Raw genomic sequence first — 15,231 nt, 5'->3', positions numbered from 1 at the left:
TTCTCGGAGAGGAGTGGAAAGAACCTGTTTATTTAACAAGCACAGCACCCCCCAGCACACAAAATGAACAATACCGGATGACACCACTCTGAAAAAAGATGACAAATTCAGAAAGTCTCTCTGGGGGTGGTCACTCTGGTCTCAGTCCCTCCGGCGCTGGGGCTGCTGCTGCAGGCCAGAAGGTGCAGGATCTTGGTGTTTCTCAGGTCCCAGTCCGGAGCAGGTTCGAAGTGATCAGAAAAAGGAAAGGAGAAACCGTCCAGGAAGAAATTGGACAGGTTAGCTGAATTAGCTAAAGAGCAAAAGCAAGCAGAAGCAAAGCGAGCAAGAGCGAAAGAGCCAAAGCAGAAAGCAAAAGCAGCAAAAGCAAAAACTGCAGTCTCTGTGTCCCGCCAGGCTGATAAGAAAACCAAACCAAAACTTTCCCGCTTCAGAGCCGGTCTTAAAGGTACAGAACATAATATCCAACATTAACAGAACACATGAATGGGGATACAAGCATCATAACGTCACCCTAGGACAGATTCAAAGGTGGGTCACAAGTCCATTCTGTTCTTACAACCATGAATTCATGTAATTGCTGGGACAAGAAACTCTTCAGCTGTATAATTATCAGAAAAGTTCCAACCTAGATCATGAAAGATGAAAGTACAATATGGAATCATGAAATGCATTGGGGATGAAGGGGTAAATTGTAAAGTAAAAGTAAATATGCCCACTTTTTTGCAGTGGTGAACATGGCATCTAGTCTTTTTATCACAGTTATTCTTAAATCACTGTAAGTCTTGTGATAAAATAGCGTATATATTTAATTAAATCATAGGTTAGCTGTTACATGGCCTTGGGCTAAGACAGGGAGATTCAGATTAGATATTAGAAAAAAGTTTTTCACTGGTAGGGTGGTCAAGCACGGGGATAGTTTGCCTGGGGAAGTGGTGGAGTCACCATTCCTAGAGGTGTTTAAGAGGTGTCTGGATCTGGAACTGGGTGATGTTGTTCAGTGGATGTGGGGTTACTGTGCTACTGCCAGGTTGACATTCAAACTTGATGAACTTGGCTCTGAGTAATGTTAATCATTGCCAGTTGAAGAGAGTTGTTTATATTCCTTTATAAAGACATCAAATCCTTATTTGTTGGTCCCTTCTCCAGCTATGAACAGCATAAAAAGTATCACCATTCCTCAAGATGTGTGGAGTGAATTCTATTCATGGTGCTAGTAAAGGGGGTTTATTGGTAGCATCTTTTTGTGAGGCGATATGATCTGTGTTGTGTTACTGGAAATAATAAATTAATAATAAATTTGACAAAGGCCTGTGGTACTGTGATCCAGATTTGACTAAGTCAAGGTGAAATAGCTGAGACCAGGATGTGAAGTTCTAATAATTTCATTATATTTAATGTTACTAATAATACAATTGAATGTCGAGTAATAGATTATCTTATCTTAGGCAAAACCAAACTGATAAATAGTTCTCCCTATTCTTGTGTTTCCTGACAATTCCAGGTCAGATCAGGGCTGCCATGTAAACTAAAAGGGTCTTATTTCCATCAAGTCACCTCTGTCGTCACAAAAATTGTCAGAATTAGGTAGATTGAATCTGAGGTCCAAGTTAGTGAAAAACAGAACCCTGCAGAGTAGCTGTCTTTGCAAGTAGCACCACACAATTAGGGTAAATCATGCTTACACCAAATTTTGTATGAGTTTTTTTCTTGGATCTACATGTTTTATTTGTGTTATAGTGTGATATTGTCCACCAAACCTGCCTGCTCAGAGTAATGCTTGTCTAACACTCTGTCAGGATAATAAAAAATTGAAGAGTTAAAAACATCTGGTAAAAAAAAATTTATCTGTATTTTTTACTTTAAAATAGGTAGGCTTCTTTTTGATGATGCCCTTAGATTTGTGTGTTAGTCATGTTGAATGAAATGTTTGTTGTTCTATGCAGAGTGAGCAGCTGTAGCTTGTGCAGTGTATGAGTGGTGCACCAAAGCAAGCATTATCCAACAAGATGTAACATGTCTGATTTACTTCTCTTTATCCACACCAGACATAGTAAAGAGTGCACTGGAAAAAAAAGAAACTAAATACATAAACATTTCTTCTCATTCCCTGATTTTTTTCCTATATTACAGTCTGATTTTTTAATTTTTGCATAACATCTTGGTAGTAAAGGTGCCACAAGAAAAAAGAATTCACTTGAATTGAAAGAATTCCCCTAGAACTTAGTTCTTAAAATGGAAAAGCTTCTGTTTTTTCTGTTTTTTTCAAATGAAATGTAAATGCACTGGCTACCTCTTATACAATCCCCCCCCCCCCCAAAAAAAATAGCAGCACAATCTCTGCATATAAAAAATGAACACTTATTTGATAAAAGAGGCTCATAAATTTACACACTAGTTAATTTGAAATTCCTTTGAGGATCATTATATAGGAATGTTCCACTCATCTGAATCAAAGCTCTGTTCTCTCTGCTTTCAGAAATGGCTCACATATGTGCACACTGCTAGACAGGAATTTTATGTATCAGAGGTCAAATTCACATGAAAACAAAACTGAAACATGTGGGATGCATTCAGTCTTGGCAGAACCCTGTGTTCTGTAGCATTAAAACAGAAGCACATAATGTCAGAATATAATAAAAAATTGATTTAAAAGCACTGTTGCCAACTAGGAGGTGAGTTACAGACATTGAAGAGCAAGAGCCCAGCACTAGAAATCAAGCAAGTAACTGGATAGCAGAAAGATGATTGAAATCCTTAGCAAAGTCCCTCGTGCATGAACATCTGGGGCGGATCCAGTTGCAATATAAACAACTTTTGCAGCTTGGGGCTTGCGTATTTGAACTAAAATATGGAAAGTAGAGATGCAATACCTTTTTTAAAAATATGTTATTCTTACAAATACTGTTACATCCATTAACTCTCACTAAAGAGAGTATTGCAGTGTCTGCTGTATGTTTCAGTATCAAACACACATCCTTCACAGTAAATGAGGTATATATATTGGAAAATCCAAGATTTACTTTTCAGTTGACCATTAGGCCATTTAATGTTTTTTTTCTTGATAAAAGATATAGAATAGACATTGGAATTCTGCACTTTACAATGTCTTGACTCCGCTCTTTATTTCTTGCTTCAGCAGTGTTTTTCTAGTTCACTGTTTTACTGATGGTGTCAAGCTTGTCTACAAGCACAATACAGGAAATAAATTAGACCTCATCAAAGAACAGTATTAATCGTTTTTGAAATTAATTCCCTGAAGGACAATTTATTATGATACTTTAGGAAAAAGAACTGCTCCACTTCACAACTCATAAAGCAAAAGTCTTTTTCTTTAAACCAAGAAATACAGAAACTGTGAGGATTACTATAAAGCTCTACAAAAGAGCTTTTCAATGGCACATCTGGTATTAACTAAGCATGTGAGGCTAAAATTCAATCCTTCACCTGCAACGACCCTGTGGAAGACTGTTACCCATGGGAGGAAGAGGCAGATGACTTCAGGTCACCCTTGGGCTGTTTTTGGTCAGGGCTGGTCTAAGAGCAGGTTTTAGGTGTACTGGGTACTGGGCCATAAGGAATCATTTATGTTTGGTAACCTCCCATTCAGTTTCCACTACAGCAGCTCACAGGCTGTTTCACAGGCCACAGTATTCCAGGATCTCCTAAAAAAGTATCTTTTAATGCAGTATCTGTATTTCTTAGCTCTGATATCTCTGGCAGATTTCAGAGAGAGGCTTGGACAGGGAAAGCTTTGGCTGCTCTGCACAACTTCTGCTCATGAAAAGCTGGTCTACAAACAGCTTAAAATTATTGAGGTTGTGGGGACACCGAGAACAAATAAATATTCCTTTGATAATAGAAGGTACTAGGTAGGAAGAGGGATACATTGCCAATGTCTTGGCTCTTTGCATTGGCAAGGAAGGTCTGATAAAAATCCCTTAGGTCATCTGAGGGAAAAATTTCCTCCCAGCTGAACATGGCACTTAGTTTTACCCAATTACCCTGAAACAGCAATTTAAAGCTAAGAGCATCCATATAATTTGCCTATGTCCTGACTCAAACTGGCCAGTCTCTAGTGCTTTGGATGAAACAGGAAAGAAATTCAAAAGCTAAACGTTACATCAGGAAAAAGAGCATTATAAACTTAGTCTGAGCCTTAGCCTTTGTAATCAGAGTTCCCACCTCTACCTGAGCGTAGTTTGGGCCCTAATATGTTTGCATAACTAGAGACTGAACCTTGGGAATTGCACCTAAAAGCAGTCAGTATGACTGCACACATTCTTCCCAGAATATAAAGAAAATCAGTAGAAGATTCTGGGGTTTTTTTCCTTTTTAAGCTGTTTGATATGCTGTTTCATTTCACCTAACACACTCAAGTGACATCTGTGATTTGTGATTTATACTTGCACCTCTGTCCTAGATCGAATGCTCCCTCTGCAGGCACAACCCTTTCTACAGCTTTTCCAAGTGCAAAAATAAGTACAATTAATGAGTATGTATAATGATTTCTTTTTAATTTTGTCTAGAAATACTATTTCTTCTGCTTTGTTTTTAATATATTGGGTGATCAACAGCTTCTCAGTGCATTTCTTTATTTGCACTTGCCTGCAGAGGAATAAGTTTAGGAATATCAAGCTACACACAAATCAGAATAACCCGCATCTCTAACTTATTAGTTATCGGCTACTTTTTTCTTTTCAAGGAATGGATGGGACTTTTCTAGTAATCATGTGTTGAATGTGTGCCTATTCCCTCACTTGTACAATCACAGTCTGAGGAAAACAAAACTGCCTCATGTGTCTCTGTGCATTCCCTTTATCACTGATGTCCCCTGACTCCCCACCTCCTTTGCTGGGTTTTTCTGCAGCACGAGGGGCAGCACCAGGCTCTCTGTTACTCTCATTTTCTTCTTACCAGAGGGCTGCTACCTTTTCTCTCCCTGATGCTTGAGGGATGAGTTCTCTCTGGATTTTCTTTGTTCTTCAGTAAAAGCATAAATTGACAATGTCAAAAAGTTGTCTCCATTACCTAGCTTCCAGTTATCACCAAAACTGTTGAAAATTAATATGGTCAAGGCCTGTACATTTCTGATCAATTTGGCTGAAATCAACCAATGAGTTCAAAATACTCTGGAAGAAAAAAAGAGAACAAACACAGACAAGCAGAAGCACAGGCAGAGTATATCACTAAAGCCTTATTTCCTTCAGAAATCAAGCTAAATGTATGAATATTAGGGCTTTTTTTAAACAATAACGGGTGCTATAATCTATATTGATGCTATTAAAATTCATTCTGTTTACATAAATGCCTAAATGTGACAGTTCTGGAAGTGATGAATTTCTCTAGTCAGAACAAGCACAGAATCAGTTCAGAGCATCATGACCATGGTTCCACTAGTAAGCTCCCTGTCCATCCTGCATGCTGCTAGTGTGATCACTGCGAAATATGATGGGAAAACAGGGGTGTTTCCAAATGGGTTTGCTTTTTAGTTTGTTTGGGGTTTTTTGTTTGGTTGGTTTTTTGCTTTTTTGGTTTTTTGATTTTGTTTTTGTAGCTGATAAGCCTGCAAAGTAGAGTCCTAACTCTGTTGGTGATTTTGATCGCATGGATGTTTGCTAGGGAAGTAATGTTTTTCACCTAGAGCTTAAATGATGTGGGTGCCTGTATTTTGGGCTTTTTTATTTTCTATTTTTTAATACCTATCTATAAAGCAGCTATATTTATGTAGCATTTGTTTGGCTTGTTTTTTAAACGCCGTGGTTTGACTGCTTCATAAGCGGATGGCAGATGTAACATTTGCTAGGTGATAACTGACATTTCTGTGACTATTTTCAGGGAGACCGTGGATTCAAAGGCGATCCTGGGCCCCCAGGACCTCCAGGATGGGGACACATGGGTCCCAAGGTTGGTATGATGCCATGTTGAAGTTTTTTGTGCTCTTTTGTGATACTGGCAGCCAGATCCTGATCTCTCAGGTGCCAAACAACCTTCATCAGTTATTGATTTACATTGGTGCAGCTTCAGGAGAAATCAAGCATGTAAACATGGTCACTAACCATACACTTCTACCAACTGGATTAGGAAGAATACTAATGGGATGAAAATTGCATTTGCAGCTAAACTTTATGAGATTACATCTGGAGATTGAACAGAGCTATCAGACTGGTAAATTAGCTAAATGATGCATTTCTTCTGCTTGTATCTATCCTGTTTCCAAGATATTATTTTGTGCTGGAAAATACATTAAATGTGAATTTTATGTGTGCAATTTTTGCTCAATCAAATTAAATCCAATTTATTTTGTCGTTAAAACCATTAGGAAAGAAATATGAAAACAAAAATTAATTCCATAAGCAACCAGCATGCAACATCTGGGCAATTTTTTCTTCCGTCACTAAAGTGATTTATAATTTAAAAAAGACATACTGATAAGAAAAGAAATTCAGTACTTGCCTGGATTTCTTCATTACAGGTTTCTCTATCAATTTTTTTTACAAAGGCAATGAGGAGAAACATTGTGTATATTTTCCCACTTTCTGATAGTTTAGGATACACCTTTGTAACTTTTTCCACAATAGCAGAGAGTAACAGAACCCTCCAGTGCCATTTTGTATAAACTAGTATCCGAATGAAGAAACATTGCTATTATAACTCCAGATATGCAATAAACAACAGGGCATGAGTACTTTTTCAGGATGGGTCTGATTTTACCTTGCTTAGCCTGCTTGAAAAGAGTAAGTTTGGACTGAGTGTCAAAATCCTAGTGTGACATTATGTGCTCCTTCCACAAAGCCTGTGAGAAGGAAAGGGATTGCTGAGGGAACTGAGATTGTTCAGCTGGACAAATAAAAGTGCTTTGTGGTTGAGATTATCTATATGTATATGCATATGTATATGCATATGTATATGTATACGTGTGTGTATATATAAATATATATATATGAATAGTATTTTTTGCAAGAGATTTTGTGAAAACTTGTGACAAACTTTTTGTCTCCACAGATGATAATGGTGACTTTTCAAACATCACTAACATCTAGAAGTTAAATATTTAGAGCTATAAATTTGTATTTCATGATGACCAAGTTTTCTTGTACTTCAGCCTAAATATTCAACATATACAAAATCTAGGTAATATACATACCACTGAATGATTTCTACTTACTGTACTGGAGCACAGTGATTATTTATTATAAGACAGTAAGCAAAAGTCCAAGCTGAGTTTGACAGAATCTTTTATGAAGCTTGATCAAATTTTGAAAAGATTTTCAATTAAAAATAAATTTTTTAGAAAAAGGAAAATCAATCATTTAGTTTTGATGTAATCAGAAAGATATACTTCACTTGGTCACTTTGAAATGTTAGATTAGCCTGCCTACAAACACAAGGGCTCTACCTGACTTTGATTGTGTTGATAGAAATCAGCACATGCTGCTTTGGCTTTTCTGTCATCCCTTCCCACTTAGGATTTTCTGAATGACTGGTGCTCCTAGAACTGTGGCACCTCAGGGGCTTGGCATATGCCCACAGTGCCAAAGAACTAGCTAAAATACCTGGCAGATTTACTTACACTAGCTTTTACAGCTCTGGTCCTTTGTGCCTCTGCTGTTGTGCCTCTCTTTTGTGACTGCATGAAGCTGTTCTGTTAACATGGTTTCTATTGTCTTCTATGCAGGGAAAAATGAGGAAAATATCACTCTGTGCCATGAGTATATTTTATTCTTTAATTATATTCAAATTAATTGTTCCTTTGATTTCCTGAGAATTTGCCAAAGATAATTACTAAGACCCGCAGTAAGAAACCATAAACCAAAGAAGAATCAGACCTAGAATCCTTGACCTGGTTTTACTTCTTTTGCTTGCAGTGACTTTGGGATTATTTCCTTAGTGTTACCAGGAGCTTACCTCCCAGTCATTCTTTTCTTGCTTTTTTTTGCTGACTGTTATAGGGTATTATGGGACGTGATGGCTTGCCTGGTCCCCCTGGCCCCCCTGGCATCAGCATACAAGGAGACAAGGTAATTCAGGTTAATGTGATATCTGTTCAGTTTCTTCTCAAACTGTTTCTTAAAGAGATTCATTATCTTCTTTCTGTCTTTGCCACCAAATCAGTGAACTCCCGGAAATATAAATTTTACACTTAATTTTTGTATTCATAAGACATGCAATATTTTCTTTATTTGCTGGATTTTCAGTATTGTTTGGATCCAATTGCTCTCCTATTGTTCTTGTTATTAAAAATATATTTTACCTGGAGACAAAAGGCTTATCTCTGCCACATCTTATTGATTTACTTAGATCCATAGTTTTCTCTGGGTTGCACTTGTAAAAGGCAGGAACAGAGACCTACTGTGGCAAAGCAAGTTAAACACATGTAGGAATATAAATGAAATTAGGCAGTCACCCACATACTCTTAATTGGGTTTTTAGTCACCCAGTTCCAGCCACAAGTTGTCTCCTTAAAAGGAGAAGCATAAACATATTCTGAGCATTCAATAGTTAAATTGCCTTATCATATATGTATGGAAAAATTTATTAAAACTGGAGGCTCCAGTGGAGAACAACCCAAGTTTCTCCAGTTTTCCTTAAATCAATGTACTTAAAATTGAGCATATGATTAAATATTTCCCTGGATCAAGAGTATTGTGCTCAGGTCTCCAACTCTAAGTGGTCAACCACCAGTGATTCAGTAAAAGGGTCAATGTTCTAGTTTGGTTAGAAAAGGTGCCTCTTCATACTGTGATTTTGGCTGTAGATACCAAAAACATCAGAGAATTCTCTGGCAAACAGGTCTTCATTGGAAAATAGTGACATTCTGAAGCAAACAAACAAATTTATGAAAATGTATATTGTTTGCAAAATGATTCAGAGGATAATCTTTCTTTGGTCCATTGTGGAATTATTTCATGTAAGCTTTACCAGAAAAGCACAGATTCCTTCAGAATTTATTTTGTTCATGACTCGCCAGTTCACTGACACACCATCAAACCAAGGCATGTTTCTAATACAAGGCTATGAAATTTAGGGATGTTGAATAGTAATGTGTCCTGTTTATGAAATGTCTTTGGGTTTGAAAACAAAACTGTAATGATATGATGGATCAAACTCAGCTCCTGTTGTTTTTGTAGTATTCCATGGCTTGTGTAGGTACGATCAGTCTTGCCATTTCTATTTTCTTAACAATTGGTTTTAAAAATTATAATTATTTTTATATAATTCTTAGGAACAGCTTATTTCTGAGCGACTTTTGCAACTGTCTTGCTCTGCTAGTGCCAGTGTCCTCCACACACTAATGCTTGTGGACTTTTGTCTCTCTATTTTATCCTTCTATTTCTTCACATATCAAACTTCATTCTTTTTGGCCACTCTTCATCAGAATAAAGTTACTCTGATCTTGCACTTTAGCTACCAATATCACTCCAAGTATTCTTTTTATATAAAGAGAGAGATCTTGGTCTGCACACGGTAAGAATGGAATGCCAAAAATGAGTTGGTTTTCAAGTTACTTTATGTTGACAGCTATATTCACAGGTTTTTTTTTTTAATGCTTGGTTCCCTTTCAAAACCACAGTCTAGACATTCTTAGATCTGCACTCAGTTCATTTTGGAAATACTGGTGGTCAGGTTTGAATTTATTATGTACATGAATTAAACTGTCAAAGCCATAAATATTTTTAAATAGCTTCTTGGGTTTTACTAAGTTATAGAATCTGTGATAAACCCTTCTAATGTTGATTGATCCTTGTTGCACAAGTAGAGGAAGGAGGATTTGATTCTGTGGTTGATGTTTTAAAGGATGAAACTCACATGTGTGCTTGTGAGAAATATCAGCTGTCTGGGTATGAGTTTACTTAGAACAGTAGGTCCCATTCAGATTTCATTGCCTGAACACCATCATAACAATGTCAAATGGTCAGTAACAAATGGCAGCAAGAAATCTACCATTTTGTTGGGTCTGACATTTATTACTAGTGAAGGACCACTGGAATACACAGCATATCCTCATTTTGGTTCATATGTATGTGCTCTGCAGAGGAGTTAACCAGGAAGCTGTGGGATGGTGAGTGGAAAGGAGAGACTGTCCCAGTGCTGAACAGCAAGCCTTGAAACAAACTGGCACACTGTTTCACTGTGTTTAAAAGCCATTTGCATTAATACCTAAATGAGGGCTCTGAGAAGCTCAACCCTGCTAAAAAGTGACTTAAAGGAAATTAGATTAAATAGCCACTGTGAGTTCCTATAACAGTGCAAAATAAATTGCCTTGAGCATCCCATCACGTTAGGAGTATTTCCTATTTACAGGAAATCCCCCTAGTGGATCAGCTATGGAATTTGATACACCCACTGTTTTTCAGTCTCTAGCATCTACCTAATACTGTCTGAACTGCTGCTTCTGTAAGAAACTGGGGAGAGAGGAAGTTCTGCTTCCAGAGGCAAGAGGCTACTGGTTAGCAGGTCAGGGATAGGTAGCCCTGGTGGCAAGCAGAGCATTTCATTCCCCAGGTTGGGGCCAGTGGACCAAGAGATACTCACAGGGCAGGGCTGTGAAAGCAGTGCTCCAGTGCAAGCAGAAGCTGTCATCTCAGCAGGATCTCTGTCAGATCTGGAATTTGAACAGGGAAAACCATCCATGGACATGACTTGTCATGCACTGTGTCTTCAAGGAGCTGCATCTCATTACCTAACTCCTGGTGAATTCCCAGCTCATGGGAGCTGGGAGCCCTCGGTACAAGGAAGAGAAGGTTGGCTAAGTGTGCAGTGTGCAGCTATTTCTTTGCCTGCAGAAATCCATAAACCCCTATCCAGCACAGCAGGAATAGTAGTGATCAGTCCTGCTACACTGGTGCACCTTAGGTGAAGGCTGGATAAACTTGGAAATACTTTTGTATTTCTCTGTCTGTTATAAGCAATAATAGACTGACCTTTAGACCCTTTTGTGAGCACCAATACAAGCATTAAAAAGATGATAGCAGAAAGATCATAGTTAGGTTTGATACATGTGGTAACTGCTCCTGATCTCACTGACATTCTCTGGAACTGGTTTTGGTATCTTCATCAGGCACTGCTTTATGCGAATTACGTATGTAATGTGAATTTTTGTGAAGCATTTATGTACCAGGAAATATAATCACTTCTAGCTGTGTTTAAAATGCATACAACAGTTGATCTATAAAAAATATTTGTTACCCTATTAAATAAAGCAAGAAAGTTTCTGGAAGCCAGAAGCTATGAAGAATTTTCTGTGTATATATAACAGCTGTGTTTTATAGCGTTGTGGGCCCACACATGGATGTGCTTTTTAAGTCTAAGTACATGCAGCAGAATATGGGTAGCAATCCTTATAAACAGTTTTGAGCTTTGTAACTGGACAGATACTATCTTTTGAATTTTCAGCAGTAAGGTGTTCTGCTTTCCACACTGTGCATAGTAGAGATGTCTTCTCATTTACTTAAGATCAGAAAAAAGAGTCTGCCCTGGAAAGCTCATGAGTGTGTATTTCTAGAGAAACTGTGGTTTGGACCACATTTTACTGCTTCTAGATAGGATGAGCCTCTGAAAAGTTAGTTTTGTCTTTCATCTTTTTCAGTGGAATGGCAAATTTTCATTTAATTAATCAGGAATAAATTCTTCATTATATACTTTAGAAGATTCTTATTGTGTGTTCTGAATTATAGCTAATTGCTTATTTCTCCAACCTTAGATCACTTTTGTCTTGAAAATTGTATGCTTCATCACATGGTACATATGTGTAAAAGTGAATAGAAACAGCAGAGATTTTACATTAATTTTCAGTTAAACAAAAGTTTCATATTTTGTTCAGGGAGAAAAAGGAAGCAAAGGTTTTCCTGGACCAAAGGGATCAGTAGGAACTGGCCTTCCTGGACAAAAGGTAAATCCTATGGTTGCAGTAAGGAAAGAGAAGGGGGTTTTCTTCCCTTATTGGTTATTTGGTGTGACAGGTCTTTGAAGAGAAACAGAAAACAAAGACATTACCTTATAGAGCTAGCATGGTACATACCTACTACTCATTGTCAGCTGTGAAAATCCTAATAGTCATTAAGAATCAGATTATAAGGTAGGATCTAGAATGAGGTCATACCCATTAGCAGGAGAATAATTCCAAGTTATTAAAATTATGCATTCATTTATTTTTCATATTTTTCAGGTATTAAAAAATGTCCTTTTATGTGCCAGGCTCTGACAAAAAAAGGAAGGAATTGCTTTATGATTAACATCATTTAAGGGCTTTGCTTTACTTGACTTGGTTTTTTCTACAATGATTGAAGCCCAAGCTTGAATCTTTCCTTACTGAATAACTTCCTGGTTGTTATAAAAATTGTGAGAATTTCCTACACTTTAATTCACATCTAACAGCTTGTGAGTTTTCATGTGAATATCAAGCTCTTTCACACAGACTCAAATTCCTGCCTCCTAGTTCTATTTTCACTCACATTACAAATGCCACAATATAATAATAGTAACTGGAATATTTTCACTAATAGTCATATTCATCTTGCATATTGACTAATCTTTGTGACCCAATGTAAATCTCTCCAAATACTCACTTTTTTGTTTGCTATTAATATAGGAGACTTGACACAGATGATAAGGAATGGTTTAGTTCAGCAGGAGTTTTGTATATGTACCAAAAAGGTCAGGTTTTAGTATATTTAAGTGTAAGAAAGTAGAAACACCATCACAGCCAGCAAATCATATTTGCTTTCCTGTTGTTAATAATGCTGACATTAACTTTGATGATGTTAGATTCAATTCATGGACAGGTAATGAAAAGTAAAATCCTTTGCTGGACATTATGATTTTGTGAAATAGAATAAGAACTCTCTTCCAACACCTTAGTTAGTTGAAACTGGGTTTCTTAATGCTGTGGAGAAGCTATTTACAATTTTCAGATGTACACCACTTTGAATAAGATCAGAATCAGACTGATAAAGTCAAAAAGATACTTTAAAACTGGTAACAATCATCAGTGAAGGCTATAACACAGGAGTTACCTGTGTGATTCCATTGGCTGGGCAATGATGAGGAATAACATCAAAATGGACAGTAATCTAGATACATTCATAACCTTTAAAATTTCAAGTGAAATGTAAGCTGGCTAGTAATTTCCAGAGAAAAGAAGAAAATCTGTCCTGCACAATTTTCTTCTTGAAAAAAGGGTCTAATTTAGAAGCTGAATCTTATGTACAATATTTCATACCTGCATTATGTGAAAATTGTCTCATAATGCAGAACCCACTCACTTTTTTTTTTTGGAAGTCAAAAAGGTCTAGTCAGTTGAGGGGAAAATTGCAAATTTACTTCTAAATGTGAATCATTGTATTTTCCAATGGATTTAACAGCCCAAGCATGCCTCTTCATTTGTCCTGTGAAAGCTCACAGGTTTTTGTTTTGCTTTTATGCAGAGCTGGTGTGTTTCAGCACAGTGGCTGATCTGAGGCCGTTATCTCTCCTTAAATATAAATTAGCATAGGTCCAGTATAAACATTGGTTTAGAGCAGCAAACATTATATATTCTTGCAATTTGCATACAGATGTCTTTACTCCCCCTCCAGAACTAAGGTAACTTTTCACAGAAATTTCTTAAAGATGCTTTTACTGCCCATTTTGCTTTCTTTGAGAGCCTGCTTTCAGATATTCTCCTTATAATACATACAGCAGAAATTATTAATTAAAAAGACAACCAAAAGAGCCAGAAAATTTATCTGTAAAGCTCATTGAAACTTCCTTCCAGCTCTGACAATCAACAAAACTGGAGCTATGACTGTATTTAATACAGTTGTTTTCAATTAGGGAGACTATGGAGATAAAGGTGATACAGGGAGCAAAGGTGCCAAAGGAGAGATCGGAGACCCAGGACCTCCAGGGCCAAAGGTAAAACACATTTTCATGTTACTTAAATTTACAGAGTAGAAACTAGGTAAATTTGGCTTTTGTTAAGTATCTCACTCTACACATTTCTAGGGATCTGGGGGAAGAAAAGGTGAACCTGGTCTTTCGGTAAGTAGGTAAATGAATTATTTGAAGCAATAGCAGTTTATCTGGGAAAACTATTTAAAGGTTATGTGATCTTACACGAGGCTGTTTATGAGATATTGCACTGCCTACATTATTGTAAATAAATAAATATTTCAGCATTCTTAACACTAGAACACAAACCAAATGAATACTCTTTTTTCAGAGAGAAGATGTTATCAGACTTATCCATGAAATATGTGGTAAGCATTCCAGTATGGAAAAAAATGTAGTTCTCATAAAACACAGTGAATAGATATTGACCGAATGGATTTTTCCTCAGCATGTTTGTGTGTCAGGATACCATTGATATAAAAACAATGCTCACAAGGTTACCAGAACTATACCTGAAGTAATTTGGTCCAGATCTGTTTCTGTGCTCAGTACCAGTAACTAGAAATTAAGTAATTAATTGAGTTTTAACTGACTAAATCTGATATGTGAGTCCAATTCATTTTTTGAAGGTTGTCTCTCATAAAATGTCTGAAATGGTTATTCTTCTAGGTTGTGGTATCAAATGTAAAACAACGCCACTGGAACTAGTATTCGTCATTGACAGCTCAGAAAGTGTTGGACCAGAAAACTTCAATATTATCAAAACCTTTATGAAAACATTCATTGACAAGGTTTCGGCCAACCACGCTACAACCCGCATTGGCATTATCAACTTTAGCCACAGAGTGGACCTGGTGTCTTCTCTGAAGCAATACACCAGCAAGGAGCACCTGAAATCAGCTGTTGATGAGATGCCCTACCTAGGAGAAGGCACATACACAGCTTCTGCCATCCAGGAAGCCATCCACTTATTCCAGGCAGCGCGCCCGGCCGTGAGGAAGGTGGCTGTTGTAATAACGGATGGACAGGCGGACAATCGGGATAAAGTACGGCTGGACACCATAGTGAGAGAGGCCCATGCTACAGATATTGAGATTTTTGTCATTGGGATTGTACAAAGGACTGATCCTCATTTTGATGACTTCCTGAAAGAAATGCAGCTCATTGCAACAGACCCTGATGAAGAACATGTTTATCAGATAGACGACTTCGTAACGCTTTCAGGTAAAAGAAACTATTTCAGTATGAGGAAGCTGGAAAGAATGTTTGGCCTCTCCCATGGCCAGGCAAGGCAGCCTGCTGAGTGGCAGCTTTTATTTCTCTTTTGGATAAAGCTTGCTCTTGTTTCGCATCATCTTT

The 15,231-nt window shown here is 37.3% G+C and overlaps 1 protein-coding gene across 1 annotated transcript in view; it reads left to right on the top strand.

Annotated features, from left to right (window-relative positions):
- Window positions 1-15,231, top strand: part of COL28A1 (collagen type XXVIII alpha 1 chain) — a 55,308-nt gene that overhangs the window by 36,106 nt on the left and 3,971 nt on the right. The window contains exons 24-30 of the mRNA XM_054644249.2: window positions 5,839-5,907; window positions 7,953-8,021; window positions 11,825-11,893; window positions 13,816-13,896; window positions 13,987-14,022; window positions 14,204-14,240; window positions 14,542-15,096. Coding sequence (XP_054500224.2) covers window positions 5,839-5,907; window positions 7,953-8,021; window positions 11,825-11,893; window positions 13,816-13,896; window positions 13,987-14,022; window positions 14,204-14,240; window positions 14,542-15,096 — 916 coding nt within the window. The remainder of the gene's footprint in view (window positions 1-5,838; window positions 5,908-7,952; window positions 8,022-11,824; window positions 11,894-13,815; window positions 13,897-13,986; window positions 14,023-14,203; window positions 14,241-14,541; window positions 15,097-15,231) is intronic.

Source organism: Agelaius phoeniceus, chromosome 1 (genome assembly GCF_051311805.1).
Source record: "Agelaius phoeniceus isolate bAgePho1 chromosome 1, bAgePho1.hap1, whole genome shotgun sequence".
Classification (NCBI taxonomy): domain Eukaryota; kingdom Metazoa; phylum Chordata; class Aves; order Passeriformes; family Icteridae; genus Agelaius; species Agelaius phoeniceus.
Note: the sequence above shows the minus strand (reverse complement) of the source record. Positions and strands in the feature narration are given on the sequence as shown.